Genomic DNA, 19,698 nt, shown 5'->3' with positions numbered 1-19,698 from the left:
CATGTAACGTTCATTTCTAGACATTTCGTGGATGATCGACAAACCGGTGAGCAGTTATTTTTTCCGTTTTCTTTCATGCAATTACCGGTAACGCCATTTTTTCCCTTCTATTTACAACCTGAGTAAAAACCAAGCAACGAAATAATGTGTTGCTGCCTCCAGAGGCCCGGGTTACGTCTGTGCATCTGTTTGTATCGCGAGATCACCCACAGCGATGATTTGTCTCCAAGTGCAACCGACGATGCGGGAAGGTGTCATCACCAATTAATGGCGGTAAAAAGAAGAGAGGAATATATAGATGGGGAAAAGAGCAGTCAGCAATGATATAATTATATACACGTAAGATAAACATGGCAAAGGGAAGTCGTCAATAATAATAACAATGGCCTTTATTTACTAAGGAAAGCCTAATGACTTTATCAGGAGGATCCTGCATTGGGATGTTTGGCCAGTGAAATGAGTAGATATTTGGCTTCAAGTGGAAGGAAACTGGAGCACCCTGAGAAAACCCACCGCACATGCGGGTGAGTTATATAGAATCCACTGCTGCACTGCCATCTATCATTATTATCACGCTTGATTAACCCATGGAAAATCTCACTGAGTCTCAGGACTCGGTGAGGAGGGTCCTGCCAAGTTTTCCTCAGCAGGGGGCGATTATTGGCTATGTATATTCCAATGGAATAATTTACGGGTCAATTTTTACATTGTTGCCAACTTTGCAACAAAAAAATGCAGACAGACAATGGCCTACTCTTGCGAATGGCGTCACAGGATCTCTACCGTCTACCGTGAAGCAGACAGCGCGTATTCTATCGGCTGCCCTGCTCCCAAGTATGCAGCGGCAGTCTCCCATCACCGGCACTAACTGCGCCCAATCCTGCTTAGCTTCTGACATCAGATGGCATTGGATGCATTCAGATCAATTTTGGTGTGTTGTGTCGGGTGAGGAAATTATCAGTCGGCTGAAGTAGGCATGTGAAGAACTAAACTAAAAAAATATATAAAACATTTCTTTTCTTTAAAAGGTCAAGGCCCACTGAGCTATATAGCTCTTTTTCAGAAGCCACCTGGCCACAAATGATAGCTCAACAAAGTGGTGGATCATGTGGATATTTACAGCAGTCTAATACTCTAAACGCATGTTTCTAAATGTGTAGGGGGAAAACCGGAGGACCCAGAGAAAGATCCACATGACCACGGGGAGAACATGCAAACTCCAAATATATACAGGCGTCGGGTTCTGGATTGAACCTACGACCTCCTGCATACCAGGTGAGGTAGTTAACATCTCGCCTTACCGCGGCACCCCTAGTAGCCACAGCCATGAGTGTCCCCGACGCGGTGTGCCAGGAGCGAAAATAGTTTCCGGGTCGTTAACTCGTACGGACACATCTGCAACGCAGCCCGGTTCGCGTTACCTGGAGCCACTCTCGCGCGGATTCCGTGGGGGCGTGGAAGCACGCGGCACCGGCGTGGTGCAGCCGCGTTTGCTCGGCGCGCCACCGCTCCCCGTAGAAACCCGGCGACGCCGAAATCTGCTCGTCGAGGATCTCGCCAGACTCCATGCCCAGCGGCCGCATGCACGCCTCCTCCCCGTGGCGGCCTGGATGCGATCGACGGAGGATAATGAAGTAGCCACACGCTTCTAAGAACTTGCGAGTAAAGAAAATATAACACTCATTAAACGTAATCATAACTATGGAAGGCTCTTGGCACGAAGGCTTATGCAGCCGCATGCAAATCCCAAGTGTGGTCTTCCGTCTGAGGCCACGTGTCGAGCGATTCTTCTCTCAAGCTTTCACCACGCTTTACTGCTGGCATCAAGAAAAAGAGTTCATGATAAACCTTGAGAGATGATCAATTATTATTGGTTTTTTACCCTTTTATCTGGCAACCAAACTGACACCTTTTTTTACAAGGAGTCATGTTTGCATAGACCACAATACCTGCAGTCATAATGCAAACAAAAAACAGAACTGATAATGTATGCACTGTCCTTGAAGTTGATTGGTCCACACGCGAGACAGCTTTCCTTAGAGCCTAGTCTCACATGGTGTTGGACCAGATGACGCCAAAAGGCGCACAACTCAAAGACAATGCACCATCAGAGTATTTACCAATTATATTTTTTACTGGCAAATGAGGATCCAATAGTGAGAAGATATATTCTCAATATGTGGCCTAACCTGGAATTCTACAATTGTAATAACAGGCCTTTTTTGTACTGTAACCCCGCTACGTTTACACTGAAAAGTCGGAGCAACAATGAAACGTATTTGAAACAGAATTGCCCTGAATTTGTTTGTTGCTCTTTATCGGTCACAACTGGCTTTTGTGGGATGTAGTTTATACATTGTTTTTACTGTAGCATCCTGATCATAACAGCCTGTGATTATATGGAACATCAAGTGTAAGCCTATTTAGCCTTGAAACGTATTCACTGGGTCCTAAATGCATTTATCTGACAAAATATAAAGGGTACATGGATTTTCATCCTGTTTGAGAGCAGAATAAAAATTTTGGAAAGACATAAAACATTGATATCCATCCCATCAATCTTGCAAGTAATTTTTAATTCAAACAAATGGCTACCGTTTTTAAAATAAAAAAAGAAGTGAATTCGGAAACTCGGTAAAACAAAGGATCGAGGCAAATGGGATGTGAATAATGACCCAGAGTGAGCCAAATGGAATCAATGAGCGGATCTGACCGTCTGCGTTTCGCGCGTGCTTGGCCTGCGGCTGCTGGAGACCGCGCTCGAGTGGGTAGACCGCGCGTGCGCACGCGGCGACCCCGGCTCCGTCTGTGTCTGCACGATGATTTGTTATTGTGCCGACTAACCTCAATGCTGCCGAGGACGGTGCGGTGAGGCCGAGCTTACCGCTGCATTCGCACCTCAACCCCCCACCCCCCCAGCCCCCACCCCCAGCTAATCGTGACCCTTCCCCACCCCCCCTTAACTCTCCTGAATTTGGCTGGGATATTTGTTTTTTTTCTTCTCTCGTTCCAAAGAATCGCCCCTCCCCTCACAGCCCTGCAAACGGGTTAAAGGTGTATTTGTGCAGATGTTTGGGCAGTGATAGCACAGCTTTTCGGAGATTTCCGGGTGAGAGATCTTAGATTTGAATATTCCCCGGGACGAGCGCTTTGCACTCTTATCGTGTTAGTTTTCATTGTTTTGTTTTATTGCTACACGTGTTTACCATTGTTTTAGGTGGGAAATATTAAAAATCGTGAGCCGCTGAACTGTTTGATAGTGGTTCTTTAAAATAATATGATAGCGCCGCACACTCGCTTTGTTTCTAGGTTAGTGTCGGATCGGTTTCCCTGTCCGCCGCTTCGCGGAGTGGTGTGGTACGTTACAGCCGTGCCATCCTGTCTCGTTGAGCGCTGTACCGCCGTGGGTGACATTGCGCGTCCTTGGTCCTGCGTCTTCCCGTCTGGTCCTACCATACCGCGGACGGCACTTTTTTTAGTTTGAGTTTCGTTGACACGTTTCCGTCGCGCGCGCGCGCACGCGTTTCGGTTTTACATCGGCTCGATCCCGTCGCGCGCCATACCCTGGCGGGTGACGTTGCGGCGGGAGGTGGTGTAGGAGGCGGAGAAGCCGTCGCGCGCCACCTCGGCGTCCGTGTAGAAGGAGAGCGAGAGGATCCCCGTGGAGGAGCGCACGAGCCCCGGGGAGCGCGTCCCACAGAAGCGCCCCACCAGCAGCCCCACTGCACGCCGCAACCACAGCCCCCCCGGCCACAACATCAGCCACACTACTGGCCATAACATCAACTACAACAACATCAGACCACAATACCATTCTCGCCACATTACCATCTACACCATTAACCACACCTCCCAACCACATCCCCGGCCACAACATCAGCCACACTACTGGCCACAACATCAGACCACAACAACATCAAACCACAATACCATTCTAGCCACATTACCAGCCACACCATTAACCACACCAGCGGCCACACCACCGGCCACACCACCAGCCACACCATTAACCACAACTCCCAACCACATCCCCGGCCACAACATTCGGCACACAAGCAGCAGCACCACCGGCTACACCAGGGTCCACACCATACATGGGGGATCAGGGTGGGGGGATCAGGGTGGGGGGGATCAGGGTGGGGTTATAGGAGGGGCATTTAAAGACTGGGCTCCTCAGCGAGACACATAAACAAACACCAATGTCCCTCCCTGCATCCCTACTAACAAACACATGCTGAATTCCAATTATTTTTGCGAGGACTCATGCTTAACGTCATGGACTGGATTTTCCATACAGGTATACGGCTGTACAGACGTAAGTAAAGCTGCAGGCCTGTAGAGGAGGTGTCGCGTCGTGCAGGTATAACAGTGAAGTACCGGTGAAGACGCTTGACGCCGAGGTTGAGGCACACGTATATTTATTTCACAATACGACAGTGGGCATATACACACTCGAGGGGGTATCGGCCCCCTCACCCGTATAACTCGGGATACACCCCTAGCTAACTCTGTCCTAGCCCCGAATCCTCCACTAATGGGCTAGGGGAGGCTAACTGGCCCGACACTGGCAAGTCGGGCCCGGTACCCGGAGTTCCAGACCAGCTCTTACAAGAGCACCGGCTCTGGCTTTCGGGACCACGCCGCTGGCTCAGTCCTGTCCGGCCCTGAAAAGGACATCGAACTAGGGGAGTCCAGGGCTCTATCTAAGACGTCTTCAGTCTTCTTCCCTTAGCTTAAACATAACTGCCTCGAGCCCTTTGAACATCCCCTTTTATACCCAACCCCTCCCTGAGGGGTGGGGCCCCAGGGGATCATAACGTTCGAACCAGCCCCCCCCAGGGTGTCTGGCTCGGACGTCGTAGAGGGCACCTCCTCGTGCACTTATGTAGCCCCGCCCACTGTGTTTGTTTTCCATAGGCTGCCATGCATAACGGGCCCTCTCTTTAACACCCCTACAACAGTATAACGATGTGGGGGTATTACAGATGTGGAGCTGCACAGGTGTGTGAGAAGATATACGACGTGGGGCTGTATATCTGTACAGACCCTCGGGCTATATCAAGATGTGCTGCTATACAGCCAAATTAAAAACATGTGGCTCAACAGAAGTACATCTACGGTCCTATGAAATTCCATCCCCACATTAGAGACCGCACAGACTCAAGCCTACGCGAACATCACGCTAAACGACACATTTACAAGCAATCACGACAACAAATGTCTCGATTTAAATAACCGCAGCTCAAAGCGCCGGGCTTAATTGAGAGGCAACTTTAGGGAAGCAGAATGCAATGGGGAGGGGGTGGGGTGGTTATAGCAGAAACACATGGGAGGTGGGGGACGAGAGGGAGGAGGAAGGGAGAGAGAGAGAGAAAGAGCGTGACATTTGGGTTCCACCAAAACAGAATCTGTATTTATAGTGGAGGAATCCGGTGAGCTATAAACCTCTTTTTCACAGATGTCCAACCGGGGCGGGTCAGAAAGTTACGCTAAAAAGACAACAGGAAAGGTAAGAAAATCACAAAAAAAGCTAAACAGTTTTTTTTATTTTACCAGGAAAAGCCCACTGAGCTACGAGCTTTTTTTTTCAGAAGCGACCTGGCAGCAAATGATAGCTCAAAGAAGTGGCTCATCACGTGAACATTTATGAGAGCCAAAAGAAAATCTCAATAATCTAACTAACAGATGTGGAGCTGTACAATCCACTTTCCCCCACACCTCTCATTAGCATGGCTGGCTACGTACGGTGCAAAAGAGGTTCAACACATACACATACACAAAGACAAAGATCCCCCATATAGCCTTAACAGACTGTTGGGGCAAGTGCTGTTAGCGAGCACCTATGAAAGCCGGCATGGCACACGCGGGGGTGGGCGGCCAGCACCACGCCTGGCCGCCTTTGTCTGCCCAGTGATGATGTTTACACACCGCACCAGGTCCTCATTTGAGGCCGACTCGACCTAGGGGAGGCCCAGGACCGGTTTAGATAATTGTCACCGGTGTTGGCCGTGAGTGGGAATCGAACTCACCAGGTTCTATAGCGCAGCGCGATAACCGTTACACTACCGCTTCCCACACACACACAAGCTTCTGCACGCACGCACGCACACACACAAGTTTCTGCACGCACGCACACACACACAGAATTCCGCCGCGAACTTCACGACGACGATGTGCGAAGCGGCCGCGTGCCCCCTCACCGTGCGGCAGGCCGTCCCACACCTCGAGCCGGTCGTACTGGCACGCCAACGCGGGCTCCACGGCCCCCGGGGCCCTCGTCGCGCCCTCCAGGTGGAAGTGCGTGAAGCGGAGCGACAGTTCCACGCCGCCCCGAGCTGCGCGGATCACGTAGGTGCACGCCAGGAACGGCGGGTACTTGTCCGGGAAGCCGGGAGACGACACGACGCCCGCGGGGCCCGACAGGTTGCGCGAGCACGCGTCCGAGCCTGCGCCCGGTTCACAAAAGTAAAAAAAAACCCCGAGCACAACGAGACACGTTACCAACTGTGCTAATTGAAGGGGGGGGGGGGACAACAAACTAAAAGACAAAAATATTTTTTTAAGAAATTAGTTTCCTATCTAGATTAAAAAGTGCATAGCTCCAGTGGCTTCCTAATATCAGCAGGAAGGGCGTTCCAGACGGCCGCAGAAGCGTATCCGAAAGCGTGCCGTGCAGCGAGCGACCGTCTTTGTTGTTCGATGGCTCGCCATTGTGAATGAACGTGACCCGGTCTCGTCACGGCTGGCAAGCTAAGTGGTGCTTGGGGCGTAGTTCGCAGTTGGGCGGGAGACCGACTGCGCTTTTCACTTTTTCCTTGCTACATTCCGACAAACATTTGCTTTCTGGAGAATGTGGCATGTGAGAACGTGACGTAAACTGTGAATTACATAAAACGTCAAAGCAGGAGCCTGGTTCCACCGCCTCACATCTCATGACTTGAGGCTCATGACTTGAGGCTCATGACTTGAGGCTCATGACTTGAGGCTCATGACTTGAGGCTCATGACTTGAGGCTCATGACTTGAGGCTCATGACTTGAGGCTCATGACTTGCTCATGTCCAGGGGTGGCCACTGACACCATGAGAGTGGTCGATGGCGGAAGATGTGCAAGTCCCACGTGCCTTTATTACGAACCCACTCTAAAACTAAACAATAGTAATATTACATTTCATGGAAAAAATACAATCACACTTACAGAAAATTTCAAACAGTGTCCCTTATTCGGAATACATGTGTTAATGTACTCTGTTGAAAACCCATTGCCTATAATGTGTTACACTTATTTTTCCGACATGAATACGTAATAATTTACTGTTCACAGGCTAAAGCTAAGATTTAGAACAACACATGTGCTGTATTTTATAGTTGGAAATGTCCAGATTTGCTGTGTTCTTCTTACATTGACATACTAATATCTCACAATACAATGGCCACCCCCACAGCTTCGTTTGTCAAGATTTACCCGATCTTACATTTACATGCAAATTTCATCTCTAGCCCCTCCCACGGACCCTTGGGCTACATCCATCTCATACCTTTATAACTTCCTGCCTTAGCAGCGCTCCCACCATATATTCTCAGCAGCTCTCCCGCGATATTTCTCACCTGATGACGATTGCTTGTGTTGCGATCGAAACGTCGTGATATTGTTATTATTTTTATTCTTTTTTAATATTTGATCTATCTACGTGGCTTTACCGAAAGACCCAAAGAATACAGATAAGATACTTTGGAAAGTGAGATGCACTCCAAACTGATGTAATATTAACAAATTGCAACTTATAATTGGGAGAAAACAGTACGATGGAGAGTCGTTTTCCAGACAATAAATATAAACATGCAGCTTTAAATTGTCGAAAGATGTCTTCACGAAAATAAATTTGAATGGCTGGTGTCTTCCGTCCTCTGGGTGGTCGAGCATTGCAGTGGAAGACCATCTTCCGAAAGTTAATTCTCAACGACTAGATTAAAAATAAGTCTTCCGGAAAACAACGTCGTTTCCTTATTGCAAGACGCACCCCAAACTTTTGTGTCGCATAATCCAAGGACATCGGCATTTTATTTTTACATATTTTCGTATTTTTCGCAGAGTTACCGGCCGCGCAAAAAAGCATTAACACCTGTAAAAAAAACACCTGCTGGGCACGGCGCATGAACCCAGCCACAGTCGATGTACCACGCTGTTCGCAGGATGCAAGAAACACTGCTAATTACACATTTACCAGTACCCTGCATTTACCCGCCGACGACGACATCCTGGGAGCCAATTAAAGTTGTACTGCCCAATCTAAAAATGAAAGATTGCAAACGGCAGCTGTCGAGAGCTCCACGTTTCGAATCGGTGCGGCGCACATACAAAGACAAAGATCCCCCTTAAAGGCTCATCAGACTTTTGGGCCAAGTGCTGTTAAGCGAGCACCTACGAAGGCCTGCGCGGTACACGAGGGGTGGGTGGCCAGCAACCATACCCGGCCGCCTTTGTCTCCCCAGTGGCGATGATTTACACACTGCACCAGGTACTCATGTGCGGCTGAGTGAACCTAGGGGAGGCCAAGGACCGGTTCAGATATACATCACTGGTGTTGGCCCGTGAGCGGGAATCGAACTTGGGTCGCTAGGTTTATAGCGCAGCACGCTAACCGCTGCGCCACCGCTCCTCGCATACACACACGCATCCTGTGAGTTGCTCTTGCTGTAAGCATCGCTTTGTGATTCTCTGCCAAAATATATATTGGGCAGTTTGACGGCACGGTGTGATGGGGTGACGGATGATGCAGGACCTTTGGTCCCCAGTTCTCTCTGCTGTTCCAAGCTTTGAATGCGGAGATCACAGGGAAATCTCAAAAATTGGGAAGTGGACGTGGGCAAGGTGCCAGACTTCATAGGTGGTCGTGCGATCGCATATTTTAGCCACTTTACCAGCAGTGCAGCTTTGAGTAGAGACAACAATTCAACTGCACCGCACCACCACGTGGTCCTGTGTGTATTTTTTTTAAATGTACGTCGTGCTCGTTTTTTTTTTATAACATCAACAATGTACAACAGCCCTTTGTCAATGTACTGCTCGATGAAGGCCTCCCCATCTCGCGTCGGCCGCCGTGGGTGCTGCGTGACGACATTTCACCGCGAGAGCAGAATGAGATGAGATGCGAGAGGTAGGAGGAGAGAGCATGGAGGGTCGTACAGTCGGATGAGAGCGTTAGGGTCAGGCAAGCGGGCTGAGTCCACAGAGACAGAGAGACAGACAGACAGACAGCGAGACTGCTCACCCGACTTGTGTATCTCGTAGCGCAGGGAGAATCCGGCGCCCTGGTTGGTGTAGTCCGAGACGAAGCGGATGAGCAGGGTCGGCCCCGACGACACAATGGGCGCGGGCGCCACGCTGCCGCAGAAGCGGCCCATCGCTTCGGCCGCGTCTCCCTCGCCGTCCCGAACCTCCACGTAGTCAAACCTGTACGTGGTCGCGCGCACACAGTGGTAATCAGTAATGATGTGCATGTGCCCATTTATAGCCCATTTGTCCATCCACTGCTGCATGACAGCCTCCCCTCGCCATGCTTTTTGACCCCCACCTTTCCAGAGCATAGACACGAGAGCATACGAGTCCAATACAACAATGGATTTTGACGCAATGCCCTCTGCTGCCCGTAATTATATCCCAAACACAGCCTATAGCACCTGTAATATCCAAGCAAAAATACCCTCTGATTACACAGGAAGGCCTCAACCGTGTCCATCGACTCTGATATTTGGCCAATGCCTTCATGCGCTGATTGCCACCTGGAGAGAACCCAAGGGCAGTAACGGCCAACTCTGCGCGCACAGATTCACGAACATGCTCCTGGCGGAACTCACAATAAAGCGAGTGCCAATGCTATCCCACAAGCGTCGACCATGCAACGGAGACCGGGTGCAGCGTACTTGGAAGATTCACGTGGCCCCGGGGCTGGTATACAAGTGTGCATGCAAGCGCTCGCGCTTTGAATTCCTTGGAACGGCAAGCATTGTATATACATCGGTATGGAAAGAAATAAGATCTATCCTGTTTATCCCTATAGACTATAGAGTCGCAAGCTGTTCGTGAGCACCTATTAAGGGCAGCTCGGTGCACAGGGCAGCATACGTGACCAGCATCACACGTGCCCAGCTGCCAAGCAAGGCTCCCATGGTGTTGGTGTCCACAACTATAGCAGCTGCTCATTTTGTACGAGTGCGGTGACGCATCGATTCGTAAATCGATGCTTTAAGATCACGACACACACGGACATCGAATCTTGCGTGTGAGAATCGAACTCGGGTCGCCGGGTTCGTAGCGCAGCGCGTTAACCACTACGCTACTGCTCCCCAACTCCCTACATATACTTATAGTACACACATACACATATAAAATAAATAAAGATCCCCGATGTAGCGCTCAGCCTGTTGGGGTGACGAATGTTGCAAGCGAGTAGCACCATGACGGGCGGTAGATCACTGGCTACTATCAGGATGCCTTCTGGATTCCGTTTGGCAAATGAAGGCTTGTTGAAGAGGAGACGGAATTGGAAGAAATAAATTGTCGAGCCCAAACGAGAGAACGTGCCGGAGGAGACAACTGCCGTGGAAAGAGAAGATTTAAGATCAGCTCAAGTGGAGGGGTGGGATGGATTTTGGCAGCTCACGATCGTGAGCGATGGCAAAGATGTGGGGAAGGAGCGCCTGCATCCAGCAGTGGGTAGACCACGGCTGCCGACGATAATAATAACGATATCAATTAAACAAACGTATTGTTTCGAACACACAACACACACAGATACAAAAAATCGACTAATCGAATTAAGACGAAATGTGTTTTTGGACTAAGTCTATAAAACTACACAGAACCACAGTAGTAGTGGTGGTGGTGGTACAAAAATCAACTTTTCTCTGAGCGACCGCTCGCATGTGGGACAACTGCGAGGGAGGGGGCAGCAGGGCTGCGGGGAGCGAGTGGGAAGGGCCCCGCAGCACGGGGCTAATCCAGATGTTGACGCGTGGCCCCGACTGCTTTTTCACACCAAGACGCAGCAACCCCCCACCCCCCCTATTCAACCCCAGCGAGGCGACCCACAGGAACAAAGTGTCCCCCCGCTTCGCAAATCTCTCTCGGCTGCCCCGCGCGTATTAAACAGCAGCGGCGGCGGTGGCGGCGGCGAAGCGAGCTGTGTGCGCGAAGTTATTTACAAGGGGCCGATGCTACGCGGTCGAGCGCACCCCCGTTGTTGAAACGGAGTGCAAGCCGCGTCCCGATGCATTCTCCCTTTCGCAAGGGGAACATGCGTTTACTGCAGTCACATGGCGGACGGTTATTGATGTGGCATGCGCTTTGAGTGGCGTGTGGGTGGTTTTAAAATGTTGACAACCCACGAGCATCTGTCTGTCCACGTGAAAATAACAGAAACGATTCAGTCCATCAGCAGCTGCCTTTGTTTAATGGGCCCGCCCTAATCTGCTGAAAGTCAACACCAGTTCAGAGTTGCCTGCTCAAACAAATCCTGCAAGAAAGGATCGGGTCATAGAGCTTGGACTGATGTATTAAATGATTTAGTTTTCACGCAGAAAAACAGATCGTAGTCTGTTTGTTTATGCATTACCCACAATCTTCCAATATCCATTGACGTACTGCACTTCTATGGTGCTACGGCTATCCTCCCCGTTCTCAGTAACCTGCACGAACGAGCACGGTGAAATACGGTAAAATAACCGCCATGACCCACACGGCGTGGGGAGTGTCCCTCATCCAGTAGTGGTTTGACACAACATTTCAAAACGTAGATTTAAAAGTTGGCATCTGTGCGTACAACTAACGTGCCATCATGAGCGACGGTTCAGGCTGTGTACCATTCACAAGTGTAACAGCTGCGATTGCGATCCTCACTCCGACGTTTTTTTACGAAAGTTCCAGGGACTGAAAAGTTGAGCCCTCCGTAGCTGACTCACTGACAGGCAGCACGGTGACCCGTTGGTCGGTATCATCCGGTAAAGTTTCAGGCAATGGGACCTCTTACGATCCACTAAAGGGTCCACGTGTCTATACAATGTTGAATTTCTCGTGACGAGGGCATGAATGTTTAATCATCAACATCATCATCACAATGAACTCGCTTTTAAAACCAGGTGAGAGTCCAATGAGATACATGTATTTTTTAATCCTTTATATTAAGTTCACTTGCTTGCTTAGGACCGTGCAAATCTTTCGGTCGTTTTTTAACCCACTTCCCGTGATCCAATCGAGCTGACATTTTCCACACAGACTCGTTGTGCGTGACAATTAATGTTCGTGAAAATTTTTTTCCAAAATTTTACACTTTTTAGGACAAAAATATTATATTTAATTACCAATTGCTTAATGCTGCCATGCAATCATCTGACCCATAGGTGGCAGCCATCTCAAGCCTGAGGACGAGAGGACTCTAGCCGCCACGCATATAAAGGATTTATAGTGAAAAACTTTGTTTTTACGGGTTATACTTGTACATATGTATGTTGAACTTCTTTCGTACCATATGTAGGCAACCACGCTAATCGGAGGCGAGGGAAAGTGAACACGTGGAATGCAAAGCAAGTTCTAAATATCTAAAAATATCTGAGCACAGATTAAAATAAAACTTTAACACAAACGAATCAACAAACTGTTGACGAATATGTCCAAAAACCTAAAAACTCTGGTACAGCCATACTTTTAACATAAATTTGAAATGTTTTAGTGTTTTCGCACCAGCTGTCTACTCCATGCCACCTACAATAATAAATACATTATGACCATTTTAAAATTTGATATTATTCACTGCTACCGAAAATATTCTGACCAATAATAATTTCAACTTACATGAAACTTCGATTTAAAGCTTTCGTGACTGCAGGGATTCATCTTCTTGGTTCTTTCGGTAAAGTTACGTAGAAGGGAAGTAATAAAATAATATGTTTTATTTTTATTATTTTATTACTTCCCTTCTACGTGACTTTACCGAAAGAACCAAGAAGAGTACATGAAACTGTTCAAATTTTATACATGTAAAAAAGGGGGCCTAACAATGCCACCTGCTGTGACGACCGTTTGCCTGCATTATAAATTCAGGAAACATCCACATTCGTGATCGCCATGAAGTGGCGACGGAAAAGAAGTACTGACAGCACATGTCACGACAGAGGTTAGCAGCGAAACTTGCACTCACAATACAAAATGTGTCTGTGGACCAATCGATTATTTACTATGTGTGTACATCATATGCAATCGTCAAGATGTAGAAATGAGACGCAAAAATGGGAAACGTCACAAAGCAGATGGTATGAAGAGAGACAAAAAAATAAGAACGCATTTCTCTGATGGAATTTTGACCCTGACGGTGGAGAGGCCTGGAAATAAATATAATGACTGGGAGAACAGATCATTACAGGCTCCAACAAAATGCAGTCCCTTGCAATTTCGCTAAACAACCATCATCGCTGACATAAGCTCTGCACCTGCAGTCACGCTTCTCAACATCCACTCTCTCTACTCTGAAGAGCGCGCCACTGCCCATCAATTCAGCGAATCGTCGAGAGGAACTAATGGGCCCAATAAAATCGCCCCCGCCTCTAATTCCACGCGACCACGGTTCCCCAGGAGCGCTTCACAACATCTCTCCCCGTCGCCTCGGACAAAACGGTACCTGCCCAGCAATTGATTGATCCGCTGGGTAAATGAACAATTACACGCCCCAAACAACGCGCAGCCCCCCGTAATGCCTCTAAACGACTGTCGCCTTCGGCGGGTGAGAGGAGGGGGGGGGGGGAGGTTCCTGCACCTGCAGTCGTGCTTCTCGATGTCGAAGTGCGGGTTGAACGCCAGGGCGAGGCGCTGGCCGGGCCCGGCTGCCCGCAGCAGCCACTCGCAGCGCTGCATGGGCGGGTAGTCCTCGGGGAAACCGGTGGAGGCCAGGTAGCCGGGTCCCTGCACCACCAGCTCGCCCCCGCACGCCGGGCCCGCTTGTGCCTCCTCGCCTTGCGCCCTGCCAGGCGGTGGAGGGTGGCGGCCTGCAGGAGGAAGGGGAGGGCACAGGTCAGCTGATGGTGGTGAGGCCAGCGTGTAGCAATGCAACACCTTGGTACGTTCAAGTGAATAGTATTGTGTTGCTACCATCATTATCGTCGTCCTCACTGCCATTGTTATCATTGCTGCAGATTGATGTATTTATCTATATGTAAAGTGTTGGGTGTGTTGAGGTAATCATGATTATGTCATCATTGTTTTCGCAAGTCATCATCGAACGATTACCTGAATGAAAAGCGTTTTTGTAAATGCTTAAATGTCCATAAGGCAATGTTCATCAAATGTTTCTTTCTTTCAGGGCATCCCAGAGTGTGAAGTGTGATCTCAACTATAAGGCAGTCGCCCAATCTCTCTACTCTTGGTCTGCTCTCAAAAAAGTGCCACTCCCTGAAACATCAGTCTGCTACATAATTGATTTCTGTTATAAGGCAGTGTTCACGATGAAGGTGGCTAGTTTGCTTCAAATATCATCTTCAATATGGGCAACAAAATATGAATTACCATCATTTCGCATGAGGATGAAAACAATAAACCCCTCGTTCCTGTCAATAAATCCTTAGAACAGCAAGTGTTAATAGCTCGGCTATCGAGTTGTATGTGTAGCAGGAACAGGGTCTATCTCGATAGAGATCTACTGGTGACATACCAGAGCTAGGGTTAGAGTCAAGGTTATGGTGATTTTTTGTATGATTAAGGTTAGGAAAAACCAGTTCATGATCTAAAAGTCGTAGACCACTGTGTGTTTATGGATAGATCACCAACGATAAGAATACCAAGAAATGTTTGCTGCACGTTGTGCATTCCCCAACTCTGCATGGGGTAATTCTATTTAGAATATGGAAGAGTATGTCCGCAGGGACAGACTGCCACGGCTCATGCCTGCACATTCAATCAAGGTCCTTCATATTAACGTAGTAAGGTGCATGATTGGAAATTACATTAAGGCAGATAGAGGAATGCATGGATTAAAAAAAAATCATACCCACACGAAAGACACAATTTAAACCGTAAGGAAAGTAAGTGGGATTTGGGAAATCACGAAGTGGCAGCCGAGGAACGGAAAGCATCTTAAAGGAAACCCACTGAGGAGATGGAAATTAGCTTGTGTGCAGAAGGATTAAGCTGCATTATTAGATCTCAGGATCACGAAAATAGGCGGCGACTTTGGGAGGCTTTCGTCCAGCAGTGGGATTACCACGGCCGATGATGATGAGGATGCTGGCGGACGCACAGAACTATACACACCGTCCGGATTAAACCGCACGTGTGCCAGCTGCAGTGGACGACTGCGCGTGCTTATTGAACCCAGCACCGACACACGCTGGACTCAAAGCACGAGTCTGTGGCCGTGCACTGCACACATATACAAAGCTCTGCTCTTGCATAAACACACTTTTCCTGTCTACCTCTCGAAACGTTCCTCATATTTCCACAGACCGTTTCAGCACTCCCTCTCTTTAAATTACCACATTCCTGCAGCGCCACAGAATGAAGGTTCTGTGCTTTGAGTTTCCTTTATTTTGATTTCAGTGACGCTATAACCATTAATTCATCTAGCCCGTGAATGAAAGTTCAAAACACATCCGATATTTTTGTTTGGCTTAGAACATTCCAATTTGAACTCGTTCACATTTATTTTACCAGGTGTGAACCTGAACAGACAAGTGGCAGGGGAGAGCCGTAAAATGAATGTTCAATTCCATTGCATTCATTCCATCTCCCGTCCAAGTCTAACATATTCCAAGATACCGTGTTCCATAGCCTTTACCCAAGTCCAGACTGCGATGCGCATCATGAATACTGCATCCCCAGGCTCACCGTGTTTGACAGCTTACATAAGGAAAAAGGATGCGCAAGCAGAGGAATATATTGCCCATCGCCCGCTCCTATTTCCGTCGTTGTCTCCGTATATGACAGGAATTCCTGTAAACGAGCACTGGGATCTGGCGAATTTAAATCTTGGCATTTGATGTATGGGATTTCCTGTCCGAATAACTTAGCGGGCGAAGCCCGGGGGCTCTCGTAGGGCCACTCGTGCTGCACTCAACTATAGAAAGAAGCAGAGATTCATAGAGCCTCACATGAACACCTCCGATTAGCACAGCGAGAAGTTCAACATACACACACCAAATGACGTGCTGTATCTATACAAAGTATAACAACCGGGGTGGATCGGTGGATCACCACTGCACTTTGAAACTGGATACATCAGTCGGAGTCCCTCCCACTTCAACCCATGATTGACCAGCGCGGTGAAGTATGCTCAAACATTACCTAGGGATCGACTGACATGGTTTGAGGAGGCTTTCATCCAGTAATGGACTGACAAATAGCCGTACATTATTCGGCCTATTTTTAAAACACAACTATTAATCTTAAGTGTGTAATAACAAAACGTTCTTCACTTTTGTCACGTGGCGTCCAAATGTGTATACATCGAGAGAGAGAGATGCATCATGTGGTCTGTAAAGAAACATGACAGGGCTTGAACTGGACGCGTTTCTCGATGGAATGATGGCCAGTGGTCGAGACTCACAATGGACTAGCAGCCAAAGGATAGAACACGCACAAAAGTACGTCCATCGCGGAGACGGAGCGATTAAATTAAATCGACTAGTGTGCACGAGCTAGATGGATTGTTGCATAGCATGATCGCGACGCCTTAATCCAGCAGTGGATCAAGGTTGATGATGAGACTGCATCATTGATTCATTGAAAATGCGGCGTGAAATTGAAACAGTAGCGCAGCAATTATCGACAATACACGATCGAGACATTGATCTGCGTTGAAAAAGCACAACGTTACTGAATGGAGGAACGGTGACACAGTGGTTAGCGTGCCACGCTATAAACCCAGACACCGGAGTTCGATTCACCGCCACGGCTAACATCAGTGACGAGTTACATCTGCACTAGTCGTGGTATCCAGACCCCTTCGGTGAAGTATGGTCAAACAACCCACATTCTCAAACAGTGGATTGAAAAATGAACTGTAAAAAGTAAATGGTACCGTGATGCAACTATTTGAGCACTCACCATCCAGGAGTTCGAACGCTGCGAGCACGTGGCCCAGCGCAATGGCTTGCAAGATAACACGCGCAATCATCTCAAAGAGCGTGGTCAAAGAACTCGCTGGGTTCGCAGATCCTACTGGTTCTTCTCCTACAGGTTCTGCAGGTTCTTCAGGTTCTTCTCCTCCAGGTTGTTCTGTAGGAGAGCAGCGTAACTATAGGCTTAATAAATGAGCAGCTTGTAGGTGCAATGATAGAGGAACTTGCAGGTTCAGTCAAGGGTAACCTTGGAGACTCAAGTCACGTAGGAACTAGTAGGTAGGTTCAAGAGGCAGTTTGTTGGTTCGCTCAATGTGGAGCCTGGAGATCCAGTCAATGATGAACTTGAAGGCTCAATCCAAAAAAAACACTTGTGAGCACTCAAGCAGCAGCTTGTCGGGATCAAGGATGAACTTACAGGTTCAATCAAGAGGCCGCTTGTAGACTCGGTCGAGGAGGCTCTCGTAGGTTCAAGAAGCAAACTTGGTGGCTTCAATCAAGAGCTGCCGATGTGTGGAAGTCTCAACGCGTGGGCTTTTCAAACTTGTGCTGTTGTTCTAGACACAGCACGATATGCAACGCAACATGAACGCCGATCCCGTGGTTGCACTGCAGTCGCTGCCGCCACCGCTGGCAACTGAGGTTGTGGGGGGGAGCTCGTTCTCTTCTCCCTCTCTCTCTCCTATTCGTCTGTGGGGTCTGGGATCCCAGTGGTCGACAAGGACCCTCCCCGAGCAAACAGCAGAGGCGACACGAAGCGAGCACCCTCCCGCCGCGCCAGCGACTCCCGTGTGGCTGGAAACCAAAACATTTACGCGTCTGTGTTGTGTTTGTCGCTGCCGGTGTTGACTCGCGTTTCTCAAGTCGCCGACGTCTCTCCCCTCCGTCTTTGCCCCCCTCCTTTAAAGAAAATCAACTCCAGTTGACTCCGGGACCAAATGGTGCCCCTGCTGCTGCTGGCTGAATTGCCCCAACTAAAACACACACACACGCGTATTCGATTTGAACAGCCCCACTGCCGATACGTTTTATCGCGAACACATCATCGTGTCTGGTTTTGGCGTTTTTTGTTTGTTTGTTGTCGCTTGTCCCACGTCGCTCACAAGATGTGCCGCGTTACGGGACTGAGACGTTTCGCGTACGACCTCCAAAAAGGTCCTCCCACCCCACACCCCCCCGTCTCACTTGAACAGCCTGCGCTAATTCATGCAACCCGACTAAAACTACTCACAACTCCAGCCCTCCTCGTCTCGGGCGCGTGTGCCACTCGCACGGCACCGTCTCGTTATCTGCACGATGTAAAACAAACGCGCATTGAAAACAAACGCGCGGAAAAAGAAAGAACAAAAATCCACCACCCTCCGCTCGCGTCTCGTGCTGTCTCAGCCCCACGCTGCGTTCCCGTTGCCTCCTTCAGACTCGGCACTCCTGGCAGACCCTCCTCGCCTTTACAGCGCAGCACCTCGGCCCCTCCCTCCGCACCCCCCCCCCGGCACCCCCCGGCATACCTTGTATAGCCGCCTACTCCTCTTCCTCCTCTGTGCCGAGAGGAGCTTTCGTTGGAGCGCCCCCTCCCGCCGGCCCAGCGGCCCAACGGAACGTGGGCGGGCGGGCGCCTTTGCGTTTTGGACTCGCGGTGCAGGAAGGGCGCAGAGAGAGAGAGGGACAGAGAGACACGGGAGGGAGGGAGAGAGGCGATAGGAGTGTGCGAGGTTGTGGTGCGCGCTCGGTACCCACAGCCAGACCGGGCAGACAAACACGACACGAGCACTCGTTCTCCGCTAGCCCGAGTCAACCTCTGGCCCAATTCTGAGCCAAATAGCTAAAGACACAAGTACAAGCCCTCACACGAACCGACTATCCAACCGGTATTCGCCCGACCCCAACTAACTAACCACTTGGACGAGCTCTAAACCTGACCAGCTAAACAAACAGCCACTAAATTTCGATTTAAAGCTTTCGTGACTGCAGGGATTCATCTTCTTGTTTCTTTCGGTAAAGTCACGTAGAATGGAAATAATAAAATAATAAAAATAAAACATAATAAAATAATTTTCACGACGTTTCGGCCACAACACAAGCAGCCGTCCTCAGGTGACAGACCTGTTCTTCACCTGAGGACGGCTGCTTGCGTTGTGGCCGAAACGTCGTGAGAATTATTGTATTATTTCCATTCTACGTGACTTTACTGAAAGAACCAAGAAGATAAACAGCCACTAGTACTAGCCCTTCACCAACGCAAACCAACCAGCCACTAGTACTAGCCCTTCACCAACTCTAACCAACCAGCCACTAGTACGAGCCAATACCATAACTAGCCAATCAGCCACGAGACTATCCCTACACCAACGCTAACCAACTAGCCACTAGTACGAGCCTTACCCCAACTCCAACTAACTAGCCCCTGGTACTAGCCTGAACCCATCCCAACCAGACACTATTCCTAACCTGAGTTCAACTCTAACCAGCGAATTCTAGATTTGAAGCTTTTGTGACTGCAATGATTCATATTCTTAGGGTTTTTTTTGGTAAAGTCACGTAGTGAGCTCTCACTTGATACAGCTATCGTGCTGTGACAGTGCCACCTGAAGACGGAA

At 49.0% G+C, this 19,698-nt stretch overlaps 1 protein-coding gene across 2 annotated transcripts in view; it reads right to left on the bottom strand.

Annotated features, from left to right (window-relative positions):
• Window positions 1–18,957, bottom strand: part of LOC133344669 (neuropilin-2-like) — a 44,936-nt gene extending 25,979 nt beyond the window's left edge. Inside the window, exons 1-7 of one of the 2 annotated variants that reach the window (XM_061554722.1) lie at window positions 17,520–18,519; window positions 17,088–17,258; window positions 13,807–14,035; window positions 9,271–9,452; window positions 6,201–6,446; window positions 3,564–3,722; window positions 1,422–1,606 (exon numbers count right to left, since the gene is read on the bottom strand). In XM_061554722.1, the coding sequence (XP_061410706.1) occupies window positions 1,422–1,606; window positions 3,564–3,722; window positions 6,201–6,446; window positions 9,271–9,452; window positions 13,807–14,035; window positions 17,088–17,157 (1,071 nt within the window). In that variant the 5' untranslated portion in view covers window positions 17,158–17,258; window positions 17,520–18,519. Of the gene's footprint in view, window positions 1–1,421; window positions 1,607–3,563; window positions 3,723–6,200; window positions 6,447–9,270; window positions 9,453–13,806; window positions 14,036–17,087; window positions 17,259–17,519; window positions 18,520–18,609 lie in introns of those variants that run through there. The other variant, XM_061554723.1, reaches the window with a different exon arrangement.
• Between the last annotated feature and the right edge of the window lie 741 nt (window positions 18,958–19,698).

Source organism: Lethenteron reissneri, chromosome 20, assembly GCF_015708825.2.
Source record: "Lethenteron reissneri isolate LAM-NWPU_2019-01 chromosome 20, ASM1570882v1, whole genome shotgun sequence".
NCBI lineage: Eukaryota > Metazoa > Chordata > Hyperoartia > Petromyzontiformes > Petromyzontidae > Lethenteron > Lethenteron reissneri.
This window is presented reverse-complemented; position numbering and strand designations above follow the sequence as displayed.